General features: G+C 37.9%; 1 protein-coding gene across 1 annotated transcript in view; it reads right to left on the minus strand.

Moving 5' to 3' along the window:
- The window catches only part of Gpc6 (glypican 6), an 859561-nt gene that overhangs the window by 85414 nt on the left and 758755 nt on the right, over window positions 1-15392 (minus strand). The window contains exon 7 of the mRNA XM_090341778.1: window positions 13326-13456. Within this exon, the coding sequence (XP_090197904.1) occupies window positions 13326-13456 (131 nt within the window). The remainder of the gene's footprint in view (window positions 1-13325; window positions 13457-15392) is intronic.

Consider the following 15392-nt stretch of genomic DNA (forward strand, 5'->3'; position numbering starts at 1 on the left):
TAGTGGGCCCTTTCTCCCAGTGCCTAAGTCACGTCCCATGGCAAGGTCATTGCAGATGGAGGACAGGAACATTTTCAAAGCTCCAGGGATCTGTTGCGGGCGCTATTTTGGATTGCTTTGAAAATGACTACTGACTTTTTAAAAGCAGAGAGCCCAAGGCAACACAACAGCAGTGGCCTTGTTGAGAGTTCCTGACACCCAGACTGAAAGAGTTAACAGACCTTTAATTGCTATCTGAGTGAAAGTTAAATCAGAGGAACTTGTGATGGCCAGACAGAATACCAGCGTTTCTGCGAACATTTTCATCAGAATAGGAAAAACTAGCCACTGCAATTGTCACTGTTGTTGCTTTTGCTTAGTGTTGATGAAAGACCCCTGTATTAGTCTCATACAAAGAGAATGCTTGGCAAAAACTTTTATGTTTAATATGATTGTTACAATATGAATATTTGTATCCTTCTTAAAAATTCCTAAACTGGAGCCTGATTCTAGTGTGATGGAGTTATTGGAACTGGGATTTTGGGAAGCTTGTTAAGGACCATCCTCACGAACAGGATTAATGTTTTGAAAGAAGATAGACACTGTTCTTTATCAGTCACTTCATTTATTGTGTTTGGGCACATCTGCCTGAAAGACTAAGATTATATGCAATCTGTCAGAAAAAAATATTAAACAATATATAGGGCTCATGGAGTTAAAAAATTCTTGTGTAAGGAATTAGGGTGAATTCAGTTTTCTGAGTTGGCTATAACAGAAAGAAGTGTAGTTAGATAAAATTTTGTGGCTCATGAAGCCCAGGGCTAGGTTAAAATAAAGTTCCATTGAACCTTTTCTCTGATGACCTGATTTGCTTGTATTTTACCTCTTGAAGAAGAGAAGAAATAGATGAAAAAGTATGTGAAGGTAAAGGCCTTCAGTTAAATGAGTGTCAGTAGATCAAGTGCTCAAGATTGGAGGTATAATTTTGGATTCTTAGACTAAAGATCATTTTTAAAGACCTGAAACTGATTGTGTTTATCAAGGGGAAGTATATAGACAATATGGGGTGAGCCGGGGCTGGCCTAAAACCCATGCCAATATTTATAGCTTCCTCTATCAGCCTCAGTTTCTTCTGTCAAGTAGAAATAATATACTACTATACCGATAGACTGTAATGTACCAGGCAGGAAAACAGAACTCAGCATCTAGAAAAGCAAGTGCTTGATTTTATTTACGTAGAATATCATTGGACAACTGATACTTCGCAGAAGTTTTGCTTCCTAAAGAAAGAAACATGAAAGAAGAAACACATATGGGTGGATGTTTCTTAGCTATTTTCACACACTCTCATTTGCAGGAGCTCAAAGCTGTTACATGGACTTGTGTGTCCGTTTAGGTATACTTGCCAGTGCTACCGTATGTTCTGAATCTTCAAAAGGATGGTTGATATTTGTACAGTGCCCCAAACTATTTGGCAGTGTTTTCTCCAGCAGTTTTTCACAAAACTAGTGGTCCAGGGAACAAACCCTGAGCTATACCAGGAAGGTGGTTATAACCTGCCAGGAGGAAAAGTGATTAAAATAAAAACTGCATCTATTTGGAGTCATTTGTGATGCAAATCCACCACCTGTAACCTTTCATTTGAGAGAATACCATTTTAAGACATTCAAGTCTTCTTGACATGAAATAAATCATTAGATCTATCCCTTTAAAAACTAATAGAGGCAGAGTTACCCCCTGCTTGCTTCCCTACAAGAGATATTGAAAGGGATAATTAGATAATTCCAGAAAGTATTTGAAAGCTCTGATGTAGACAAACACTGCAGATGTTCAAAGGAATTATCTTCTTACCTAGCTCACTCAAAAGATGTGTGAATTTCAGGAGGATATCTGGCACCTGAATCCGTTCTCTTAAGAGGATTACTAAGATAATGTCTTAGAAGTACATTGGCATTCTGAGATTAAGGCAGCTGACATTAAGATAGAAAGTGCTGGATGAAGAGACATTTTATAGGTTGGGAGGGATGAGGAAGGAGCAGGGGGAGGGAGGTGTGATATTAGGTTTAAGTGCTGTGTTTTATGTTGCAAAATATACATACTGAAAACCAAAATATTGCAGTGTTCTAGGATATTTTTCTAAAGATAACAAGGTGTACATGATGTGCTTTTTTCCCCCAGAGACATATTTACTTTTATACCTATATCTCTTTGTCTATTTAGTTTTGAAATTGTCTGTGGTAGCTTTTTCTTTCTTTCTTTTTTTTTTTTTTTTTTTGAGACAGTCGAGGGGCTTGACTTCTGGGCCTTGGTGCTGTCCCTGAGCAATTCAGCTCAAGGCTAGTGCTCTACCACTTTGAGCCACAATGCCACTTCTGGTTTTCTGGTGGTTAATTGGAGATAAGAGTCTCATGGGCTTTTGTGCCTGGACTGGCTTTGAATTGAGCTTCTCAAATCTCAGCCTCCTGGGTAGCTAGCATTACACAAAGTCATTATTAGAAACCTGAGAAGCAATGCTTGCATATACCATCTGGTCTCACTCAGTTCCTTAGTTTTTAAAGAAAGTCCCATCCTCTCTGATTTTTCACCAGGAGCTCTTATAGTAGGAAAGAAGTTTCTATTTTCGAGTACTGTTTTGAAATTTGCAAATGGAACACTAGTCTTTTAAATAGAGTCCATGCTGCATAGATTTAGTCAGACTTGATGCTTTGAAAGTAATGTTTTGCTTACTTATTGGATTCTAATGATTGGTTAACTCTTTGGGGGAATATCAGTCGGTCATGTACATACCAAAGGAAAAAAGCTCATGTCTATGTAGAATTGGCCCAAATGAGGCCATTCAAGCTGCTAAAAAATGCCTCAGACTATGTCATTTATGAGCAACAGAATTGTATTTCTTACAATTCTAAAGGTATTTCTTGAAATTCAAGAACAAAGCACTAGCCGATTATCTGGTGAGGATTCTCTGATACAAGGATGCCATGTGTTTGCTGTGTCCTTTTGTGACTGAAGCTATTTTTTAGCAGCTTGAATGGCCTCTTTTTCTTTGGGAACTCATGCCACAGTTGTCTCTCAAAGTCCCCAGATTTTAATACTAGTACTCGACAGGGAAGTTTTAACATGCGAATTTTGTGTGGAAACATACAATTAGACCATGGCAACTCAAATAAGAGCCCAAGAACTGGGAATACCACTTTCCCTCTTTTCCCTTAAACTCCTATTGCCTTGCAATCACATGTTCCCCAAGTTTCAACGAAGAGGATAGGCAGTTAATCCACTGAGGGGAAGTACTGTGACAGAGCTCCAATCTCCCACAGTGGGTTTTGCTTACATTAGAATGGCAGGTAGCTGTGTTCTAAAAAGCGTCACCATCTAGCCAAATGGCAAACAGCAGCCTGGGTAGAGAGCCACAGCTCTGGTAGAGTCATAGGCCTCTTCTTTAAGTGTGAGTGTCAATTGAAGTGGATAAATGAAAAAAAATTATTGTGTTTTATTGTCAGGGTATCGTATAGAGGGGTTACAGTATTAAGGACCATTTTGTTGAAAGTTAGTGGACATAGGAGCTCTATCCTGACCTGTACATATAATTAAGCCAGGGCTTTAGCGTTCAAGTTTACAAAGATTCCTTTTTCTGACTTCTAATAGTCTTCAGGCTAATTTCCTAAGAATTGTTACACAAGGTTAAAATATTTTAATAATGACTCCATGCTTTAGTTACCAACAATCATTACAGTCATGACACAAAATATTCTAAATGTCTGGGTTTTTGTTTGGAAATTTCTACATGGATTGGCTCTTAAGAAGATGTTCTCTTGGCCTGCATTTCAGAACAATTTCTTCTCTCATCTTCTATCTTTCTTTTCGCTTTCCCTCATCTCCCATTTTTCTTCCTTTCTTGTACTTTTCTCCCTGACTCATGCTTTTCTTTCCTTAAAGATCTATTGCCATGGTCCTTTGGCCAACTTCTCTGGCAACCTCAAACTACTGGATCCTGCTGAGAGAATTTTGGATTCTACTGAATCAAGTCCAGTCATCAGTTTTAGTTTTGGCTCCTTGACTTGGCTTCAGCTTTTAAAGGCCAGCCACCATGTCAGTTTTAAGGCTTAAAAATGTACTCCTGATGCACATATAATTTGGTTCCAGAATATCCATCAGATGAATCCCATACTTCTTACATTATTTTTCTTCAATAAATGAAAATGTCTTCTATTGGCTTAAGGAGAATTTTTCCTCCTGGACATTTTACTTTTCTTAACTAGCAGAACACCTTGACTTAATATTTTTCCCCCCAAAAGGGGAGCAGGGAAGGGTTTCAAGGAACTGAACACAGCATATTTTGGGGTATGGAGAGAAAAGAAACCCTAGGGAATCTTTGCCTGGCTACATGATTATTTCAAATGCGTTTAGCTTATAGGTTTTATAGCAGTTCTTTAAGTTTACTTTCAGAATATGAATGACCTCCGCTTGGCTTTGCACCACTCCATCACTCAACAATATGTGTTGAGTGGCACTACTGCAATAAGTGATTGCTGGAGATGTGCAAATTGCCTATGCCCATGATCCCACATTGGTTCTGACAAGAACTCAGGTTGGTAGATGTGATAAGTGTAATGAGAATACCCACGAGGGTCAGCTGACCCAGACTGGAGAGTCTACAATGCTTCCTCCAGCATCAGCCCAGGAACTACCTCCTACTGGATCAAGAGATCACCCGGTAAATTTTCAGGAATTTTCTTAAGTCAGGTGTTAAACATTAACAACTTATTGAAGATTAAGTTGTACTAACTTGCAATTATGTTATATTAAAATTAAGTGTAGTACATACTCCGTACTAAGGGTGCTCTATTTGTTTTACTGTTATCTATGATCTTGAGATTATTTGTATCAAACACCTATACAAGAATGGCACATTATATCATGAGATGCTATGTTTTATTCAATGACATCATACTGGCTCTTGAAATCAGCCATGGTGGGTATATTTACAGCAGAGCAACTAGCAAAAACCATACTCTAGTATGTTTTTCCCCACTGAGATGGCTGTTTTCACAATTGCAAAGAGAAAGCAGAGGCAATAATTCCATCAGAGTCACACCAGATCATATGCCCTTGTCGAAACAAAATGCTAAGATCCTATATGTGAGGTCCTATATGTGAGAATGGGAAAGTTCATGACATTCTTCGAACACTATCATCACTGCACATGAGAAATATGAACCAGTAGAAAGATTTCTCTGTATGAAGGTGAAGAGAAAATTTCAGGAGATGAGGACAAAATTTGGAAGGGAAATATCAGGAGATTCAGGAAAATGCCTTCTCTTGTTCCTAAGAGGACAGTGAGTGTTAAAAATGAAATTGAGCTTCAATCATCCATTTTTGAGTAGACTACATTAAATATAATCTTCTCATCTTTTTCTGTGAAGTTAAAGCGAAAGAAAATCTTAAGATAAACCTCGAAAGGTTAGAAATAATAAGGATTTTTTTCCTTCCTCATCAAAATGAGAAAAAAATTAATCTCTTTTACATAGAAGAGGAGTTAAAAGTAGTTTGCTCTGGATATGTTTCCTATAAATGCATTATAAGCATTTTTCTTAAACTTGCGTGTTGTATTATTTTTTGAAAGGTGTCTTCCCCTTTTCCTTATTACTAGCAGGAATAGAACAGATCCTGTTTTTTTTTTATGCTGTGGTAAAGAAGTCAGAGAACAAAAAATGTTTCAAGGTTACATTTTCTTGGTGTAATGTTACAACTGATGGGTCAAATACAAAATTTGAATTTGAGTAAACCAGAGAAAATCTTGTAAATTTAGAATCACCGAGGCTGCACAAGTTTCCTTTGAAAACAAAACTAAAGATGAAATAGACATAGACCATAAAGCTTTATAAATAGTTGCTTTTTTTCTCTCAGAAATCAGGCAGGAAGGAATAAACAATCTGTCAATGAAGCAGACCAAATGTTTTTCCTTCAGTGTAAGAATAGTAGGTTATGGACATAGAGCATTGAACTTCCTTAAAGTCTCTTTGCAGTGGTCATGTTGGTGTTGACACCATCGGCAATTCCCTCCTGGAGCCTGTTCATGTTGAACATCCATGTAGGTCCATCTCTTCTAGGAAATAATTTTCAGTTGAAAATAACTACATAGTCAGGATTACGTGCAGATCTGTTCTTTTTATCTTAAATGGTAATAGTAAAGCCACAGACGTGGACAAGTTAAACAGCAGAGAATTAATGCTATTACAACTTAACGTATCATAGGAATTTTCAATAATAATCATGACCCTTAAGGATAGTTTTATATACTCCATGTGGAGCATCATGTATGTATCTTTGCTTCAGTTAAACAACTCCTTGAGAACTCTCTTAGTCTTCATTTAGCTAACTGAGGTTAGATATATACATTTTTCTCAACTCACGCAATTGGTTACAGCCTGATCTCAGATCTGTCTGATGTTAAAGTCTGACTGGATAATTCACTGTTCTGTTGTAGTTCAAAAAGAATACTGGCTAACTTTGTAAATGTTTGCTGTTCCTTTTTGTTGAGTTCTCGTTGCATCCTATTTTCATGTTTTGAAGTCAGCTCAGCAAAAAAGAATTGCTTCTTCCATGTGTAAAGCGAAGTGTTAGAAAGAGTGTGCATTGGTCCTTGGGCCTGCATTTGTCCCTGTACCACGCTGTTTTCTTTCTTTTTTCTTTTCAGTGGTTATAGGACATCAACTTGGGGCCTAAGTGCTATCCCTGAGCTTTTGTGCTCAAGGCTAGTGCTCTACCACCTTGAGCCACCACACCACTTCCAATTTTTCTGAAAGTTAGTTGGAGATAAGAGTCTTGTGGACTTTCTTGCCTGCACTGGCTTCTAATTGTGATCCTCAGATCTTAGCTCCCCAAATACCTAGGATTGTAGGCATGAGCATTGGATCCCAGCAGTTGTTTTCTTTATTATAGCTCTGTAGTAAGTTGAAGATTTGGTATTATTATAGCTCCAGTACTACATTTTTCTGCTAAGGATAGCATTTGCCTTTTATGCCTTTTATCACTTTTTGTCTTTTATGGCTTTTGATTGTTTTCTCTGTCTCACTGAAAAATGATGTTGGGATTTTAGAATTTGTAGATTACCATGGGCAGTATTGCCATTTTCTTACTAATTCTGCCAATCCAGGAGCATGGAAAGTCTTTGCACTTACTTAGGTCATCTTCAATTTCTGTCTTTACATTTTTATAGTTTTTATTGTAGAGGTCTTTCACATCCTTAGTTAAGTTAGTTCCTCGTAAGTTTTATTTTTTTTTGGAGACTATTTCAAGTAGAATCGCTTTCCTGATTTCAGTCTTGATTGTATTGTCTCATTGTTGGCATACAAGAAAGCTACTGTTTTGTTTTATTTTGGTCGGTCATAGGCTTGAACTCCAGGCCCAGACACTGTCCCTGAGTTCTTCAGCTCAAAGCTAGCACTCTACCACTTGAGCCACAGTGCCACTTCTATTTTGTGTGTGTGTGTGTGGGGGGGTGATTTTATAACTTGCTACTCTATTAAGGTTTTGATTCAGTACTAGTAGCTTGGATGAGTACTCTATAGGGTCCTTTAATAAATTATCAACCACTCTGGAAAGCAGCATTCAGGTCCTCAAAAAAAAATGATACATAGCGCTATCCTGTAATCCAGCAATTCCACTATTTATCCAGGAGATTACAAACCAGGGTACAGTAAAGCCACCAGCACAACCATATTAACTGCAGCACTATCCACCATAACCAAGGTTTGTAACCAGCCCAGAAGACCCTCAATGAATGAATGAATGGATCACGAAAATGTGGTATCTATCTATCTATCTATCTATCTATCTATCTATCTATCTATCTATCTATCTATCGTAAAGCTTACTAATGAGATAGAATACTGTAGCATATGTAAAGAAATGGAAAGACCTGGAAACATTATGTAGGTAAAGTAATTCAGGCCCAGAGAGACAAAGGATCCTTTCCCCCCACCTTAGATATGAAAGCTAGATTTAGCTTATACATTTATAAGTAAATTCGTTGGGTGGCGTGCAAGTGTACACAAACGTATCAACTTATACATGGTAGATTCAAGGGAGAACTCAAACAATACAATTCCTAAGAAAGGCAAAGTCAAAAATCGACAAAATAAGCACCAGAAAACCGGTATTTGAAAGGAGTAGGTCGGGGTCAAGGGTAAAGTGGCAAATGAATTACGAGGAGAAATGAGGGAGAATGCTGTCAAGAATTCAAGGTATATCCTACAAAATATCCTACAAAATTAAGAAGCGTGAGGGAAGAAGTGGGGAGGGGAGGGATGGGAAAAAATGTGACTGCATTGTGTTCAAAGACTGTTTCATTAAGTGGCAAGTCCTTTGTGCAATTGCATAAATAATAAAAAATTACAAGACAGAAAAAAGAGTCTTCGGAATGTATAAGACTAACCATCGTGGATAGGAGAAAGTAAAATATCCATAATGTAAGTAAAAACATGCTCATTGCCTTAAGAAGATACAAATAATACAGACATTCCAGGGGGAAAATATGAACACTACTGTAAAAAAGATATATATATATTTTTTTCCTAAATAATGCCTTCAGAAATAAAAGAAGGTATTTTCTCCATCTGAATTCTCAAGATATTACTTATCCGTGAATGTTCAGAAAGGAGAAAGATCTAGAGAAAAGAAACTAACTTGGAGACTGGAAAAATAAAACTGAAAAATTAATGAAAAGATGTGTTCGTGAAACTACAAAGTGTTGCGCCGGAAAGGGATATTTAGATAAATAACATCTCTATGGATGAGAAAACTAAGACTCAATTGCTAAAAACAGAAATAGTTTTCTTTCCAGTTCTCTCTGGATTGATTTCTTTCTTTCTTTCTTTCTTTCTTTCTTTCTTTCTTTCTTTCTTTCTTTCTTTCTTTCTTTCTTTCTTCCTTTTTTGGTCTTTATTTGAGCAGGAGAATCAAGACGGGAAAATTAAGAACCTGCAGGCTGCGCTACGATTCTGTAATGGGCTCTACTCCTGTCTGCAAGGACTATTAATTGAATGGATGGTTTCAATTGCAGTTTAATAAGTCTTCCTTCTTAATTTAGATTATATCTGACAAACCAATCTTTTCCTGGATTAGATTTGAAATTTTTCCTATTATAGTAAAATGATATCTTGTGAAATCAGTTTTATTTTATCTGATAGGAGAGGAAGGAGAAGTTCAAAGGTAGAAACTTTTTTTCCTTTTCTTTCACTTGGAGAACTTCTTTAAAGATGTCTGGAATTCACTAGCAAGGGTGTTTCAAAAAAAAAATAGCAATTTGAGCTGGGCACAGTGGCTCATGTCTGTAATCCTAGCTACACAGGAGGCTGAGATCTAAGGATCAAGGTTCAAAGCCAGCCCAGTCACAAAAGTACCTGAGACTCTTATCTCCAATTAACTTCCAGAAAATGGGAAGTGGAGCTGTGGCTCAAGGGTAGGGCAGTAGCCTTGAGCTGAAGAGCTCAGGGACAGCACCTAGGCCAAATTCAAGCCTGATGACCCTCAAAAAAACAAACCTAAACAACCTAACAAAAACAACAACAACAAAAAACAATTCAACAATTTGCCTACATTTGCATTTGCTTACAAATTTCTATGTGCTGACTTCTGGACTCGGGTCCTTGCTACTCTCCAACACAGTATGAACTAGTCCTCTCAGCTTTCCCTCAATGGAAATCAGAAATTGTCATGGAACAAGTCCCAAACTGAACCGATCATGTTTTCAATCTGCAGTGCATGCTGTGATAGAGGTCAGCAGAGGGACTGATGAGGCAGAGTTGGAAGCATTGCAAGCAGGAGGAGTTGCAAGTATGTGCATGGAACTATGAGGAAACCCTGTGGTGAGCTGTGAGAAAAAAGCCCAGTGGCAAAAATGGGTCACAGCTAGACAGCAGCTGGATGCAGAAGGGGGCTGGGAGGAATGAAGGTTTTTTTCTGTAATAGATTGCCAGCCTCATAAACACAAGGTTCTGAGTTCAAATCCTCAATATCACAAGGGAAGCTGATAAAGTGGACATGACTTCCTTCAGGCTTGTGAAATACTTTGGTGGCTAGATGAAAGATGGATTTGAAGGGATTCAACAGACTAATTACGAAGCAGTTATGATTGGAGGGATTTTTTTGTGAGGTTTCTTTTACAAAAAGGGAGACTTTTTGTCAAAATTAGTCAGTGGGGACAGAGGAGCCTGTTTCTTACCTACATTGATTGTCTGGCATTACATTCTGTGTACTTCTCTATGCACTCGTTTATGTATTCAGTGTCTGTCTCTACAACTGAAAAGTACATGTGATGAGAGGAGGGCCTAGACCCCTCCTATATCCCTCACACTTACAACAACGTGTACCACACAGATGCTCAACAAATATTAGCCAGATGAATGTTTGAAAAGAAAATAGCAATGCTTGACTTGAACATGAGCACATACTGACAAACCAACACCTACTTCTAAGGAATGTGTGGTTGGTCTCAGGCCCCATTCACTTTGGTCTTCATGTTTTTGGGGTTTTTTTTCCTATCCTATTCTCCAGAGCCATTTCAAACTTCTGCAAGCTAGCCGCCCTGAATTCCTCCAACACTGCTGGGAGATGGGGCCTATCAAAACAACACTAATTGGTTTGTAGGTAACAGATGTGAAAGATAATAGATCTGATTTTTTTTTTTAGAAAAGAAAGAAAATAGTCTTTTGTGCAAACCCCAAGTGTGCCATTAGCCCCAAAAGTTGAGTAATTTGGAACACATTCTTTACATTGACTGCCCCAAGCTCATTAAAGCCCAGAAATAGGCCTATCAAACTATTGGCTCAGCTATCTCCCAGAGAGAGCAAGAAACCCCACTTTTTCTTACCCCACTTTCCACCAAGCCCAAATCCAATTTGACTCATGACCAGCCAAGGCAACCTGTGGACTTCCATTATTTTCTTCCTGATCTGCAGTGTTCCCTCTCCTTCTTGATTATATTTGAAATAACGTTCACAAAGCATTTAAAAATTGAAAAAAAGGTTATTCATGGGCCGGGAGTTTGGCCTAGTGGTTAAAGTGCTTGCCTAGCATGCATGAAGACCCGGGTTCGATTCCTCGGTACCACATACATAGAAAAAAGCCGGAAGTGGTGCTGAGGCTCAAGTGGTAGAGCTCTAACCTTGAGAAAGTCCAAGGACAGTGCTCAGGCCCTGAGCTCAAGCCGATGACTGGCAAAAAAAAAAAAAAAAAAGGTTATTCATGTCACTCCTTGCCTGATATATTTCTTTCTTTTTTGTGTTTGACTGTCTTGAATTCAACTGCTAAAGTTCATTACAATCCATTTTATAAGACTTGGAAATTTGTTATTTAAAAAAAAAACAAGAGTAGGGGAAATGCAACAAAATATTTCTACTTTTTAAAAACTTTCAAAGAAATTATAAATCACAGGGTCTTGAAGGATCTATTTATCCACATGCCCTACTAATAGCTTATAACCATTCTGTACACGTATTTTTGAATACAGACTACAATTCAGCTTTGCTTATATAACCATTAACACCAGTGTGCTTTCCTTTACTGCCAAACACATTATAAACTACTTTTGAAATGCATTTCTTTTTAAAACAAGAGGGCAGAATATGATGTAAAAATCAATGTTAATAAATTCTTTAATAAAAAACAAGAGGGCAGTTCTTTGTAGAAAGCAATGCTTAATCTTTCAGGTAACATATATGTTTTTCCAAAGGCTAGAATACCTAGCCTAATGTGCATGACTGGCAAAGTTGAAGATCAGTATTGACTATGTTTCCTATTTATTTGAAGCACTGTAAAAATAGATATGGGTACATTTTGGAAATTCCATTTCCTATCACTGCCATTAACTTGAGAAACATTATACAGTCAAAAAGAAAACAAATAAAAGGAGAAAATTTTCTGCTGTTTTGAACACTGCATTACATAATTTTACCTGCCAAAACAGACCATCTACAAATATCAGGTGGATAAACTGCTAACATCCACAAAAAGGTAGCTTTTGTACTAAAATGCAAGAATTTAAAAGTGGTATCTAAACAAGAAAAGATTAAAAACAAACTGAAACCAAAGCCAAGGTATCACATCTAAAATCGGAGCTTTTTGTTTGAAACTTCTTACTCTTCTCTCCCACTACTATACCCTGCTGGGGTTCCAGGCTCCATTACTCTAAGACCCCATCCATTCACAGACCCCACACCTCTCTTTCCAAAGCACTCAGTATGCATGCCTTCCTATTGTGGAATCACAAATGGCTGCTGGGACAGGGTTAGCTTTGAGACAAGAGGAAGAACGGTATAGAAAGGAGGAAGAGATGATGATTCTCCAATGTGAGACGGAAGAACAAATGAGATGCCCCAAAGAGGAGGGAAGTTATAGCCGGATGGGCTGCATGAATTCAAGAGAAAGAGGCCTGAGGAGCCATAAACATGGTTGATTCCTGTGGCTCAGGAGGTGAGACATTCCCACCTCTAGGTGGTGGTGGTGGCATAGGTGATGATGCCTGATATATTTTGGTGTGAATGCCATCGCTCTGTCACCAGATTTAAAGGACTGACATAGGGTAGTTAGAGTTTTGCTACCGGAAACTGGTAAAGAGAGCAGAGGGGCATTGTGCAAGCACATCCTTGTGGCAGAAAAGAGGCAATGAATATCAAGGCCGGAGACCCATCCAACCTCTCCATTATGTTTAAGATGGCTCCTGTTTATCTTCAGCTGGATGGAGACAAACACTAACGGTGCACTTGATGATTGTATTCTGCAGACGCAAACCCAGGAGCTCCATGGCCTAGGATTTATGGACATGAGCTACCTTTTGCCTTTTCACATGTGCTTGACTCCATACAAAGCACACTTTTCCCCTGAAAGTTCATTAATAAAGGTTATACTGTAGCCTTCAAAGGAAGAAGAGATGTTGAATTATTAACACTGGATGTGATGTTGAATTGTTAACAATTGAACATATACCACGTATGTCTCAGGTACACAGCTGATGACATAACAGACATTTCCAGAGAAAGAACAAACACTGCGAAAGAAAATTCACCCCAAATTGCTCATACGTGTGAGAGTTTCGTCAGCATACTTGGGGATTGCCAGAAGTTTAGGATAGCCAATAATTTCATCATGATTGAGTGGTTGGTGATTCAAAACTAACTTCCCTTCTCCATGCCATTTGTTAGACATTTTTAATCAAGTAGCAGGCCTGTGAGTCAATAGGCAGTGCATTCAAATTTATAATCCAAGCTGGCATACCTTGTTATTTCATGTTTATGCTACGCATGTGCATGATGCACATGTATTAGTAGAAATGTTATTAGGGTAAGTACCTTTGCAGAAACTTGCATGCTGTTTTCTTGCATGTTCATGATGGCTTCAGAAATCTTCACATCAATAGGGTCCATCACCGACTCAATGTTGAATGGCCCTTCCAGTCGCTCTGCCACCAAAAGCATTGCATCTGTAAAAGTATAGACACGATGCATTGAGAATCAGGGGCTCCAGCTGGATGACATTTACATTCACCCATTTTTCAAAACGACCACCTGAAAGATAACTTCAGTCTTTCCCTTTTTCTTTGACATGGTTTAAAATAAAATGGACATCTAAAATCACAATATGTTTTACTTCAAAGATTTACAATTAGTTTACCTGCATAGAACCATACCTGAAAATAAGAAAATTAGTACAAATACAGATAGTTGAACACAGCTACCTAATTCTTGTGATATAAAAAGCAATGTATGGTCAGTAATTGACTGCATTTTGAAAATAGGATGTGATCAAGAATTGAGTGTGGGGAGGGTCAGGAGTATGGTCTAGTGGAAGAGTGCTTGCGGTTGGATTCCTTGGTACCACACACACAGAAAAAAGCTGAAAGTGCTGTTGTCGTTCAAGTGGTAGAGCTCTAGACTGAGAAAGCCCAAAGACAATGCTCAGGTGCTGAGTTCAAGCCCTAGGAGTAGCAAAAAAAAAATTGAGTGTGGGAAAAATGAAAATATCAGAGAAAATAATTGCAGATTTGTACATTAGGGTGCACAAATATCGAGATGCCAGTCCAGCATATCTACCTGTGTAAAGCAGTTCTGGATTTCTCCACCAAAAGGCATATTCCTACTTTGTGGTACCTTTCTACCCAGCATGCCCTTCTGTGTTTGCCCTTCAACACTCCTTGGGAGATAAGGAGAACTTCCTTTATTTGGTTTGGTATTCTCAAATGTCTGTGAAGATGTATTGAATTTAATGGAACTATTACTCAGAAAGCATGAGTCTCCTGGAGAAAACTGCAATGATGGTATGGAGACAAGAGCTATGAAGTAGAAATCAGGCCTTGTTTTGTTCTAAGGGGCCGAATAGCTATGAGAAAAATCTTTGTGTTATTAAGCCACGATTTAGTGAGGAATATAAAAAGACAAGGAACAAAGACTCTCTCTTTCTCTCTGTATATTATGGGGACAGGTCTCCTTTCTACAGTATCCATTCTTGTTAACCTGAGCATGATTTGGTGAGCCACTTTCCACAGGGAATCTGCATTAGTACTTTTTGTAATAATCAAAGTTTGACAGTGGAAGAAGAAGGCCTGTGATTATCAGGACTGAGAAATTCAATTAATTAATTTAAATATAATTTAAAAAATCCTTTGAGGCCAGTAGCTACCAAACTAAACAGTATAGTGTAGACTTTTATCCTATCCACTCAAAAGATTTCAAAATTTTCAATTGTTATAGTTCATGGAAACTAATCTTCAACATTTTTTAAAGAACATATATTTGTTATCCAATATTCACAAAATTTACAAAAGAAAAACAAAGAGGAGAAACACACCATGATCCTACTTCCCAGAATAACACTATAAACAGTGTAGGATGTGCTCTGTTTTTTTCCCTCTGTGCATAAATATTTTAAGCATGCGATGAAATATAGAGCACATATATCATATAATCTACTTTCTAAATGTAATATATTATTAATGTAACACTGTTTATAGTTAACTCTTCTGGAGTGGGGTATAAAGAAACCAAATTTTATTTTTCCTGCTATCTAACCATGCTCAACCCAAGTCCACAATGAAAAATTCTCAGGGTTATAAAGTAGCTATGAATTAGACTTGTGAGAAATGTTTTAAGATGACTTTTTTTTAAATAGAACATACAGAACTGTCTGGGAAACAAAGACTCTCATTTTTAAAGAGCCTAAGGCTTTATAAAGCTGCATCAGTGTTTACAGCTATCAACCAGTGTTTTCCTCAGACTTCTGAGTTGCCACTGCACTCCCCATGGAATTAGCAAGAAAGTGAACTCTTTTCTTCCAGAGCAGTGGAGAGCATCCTCTATCCCAGCCCTCACTCTATAACCCACATCATTGTCACGTGGGTAACCCAAAAAGCATACTTACAA

This window comes from Megascapheus bottae, chromosome 11, assembly GCF_031878675.1.
Source record: "Megascapheus bottae isolate mThoBot1 chromosome 11, mThoBot2.hap1, whole genome shotgun sequence".
In the NCBI taxonomy this organism is placed as follows: domain Eukaryota; kingdom Metazoa; phylum Chordata; class Mammalia; order Rodentia; family Geomyidae; genus Megascapheus; species Megascapheus bottae.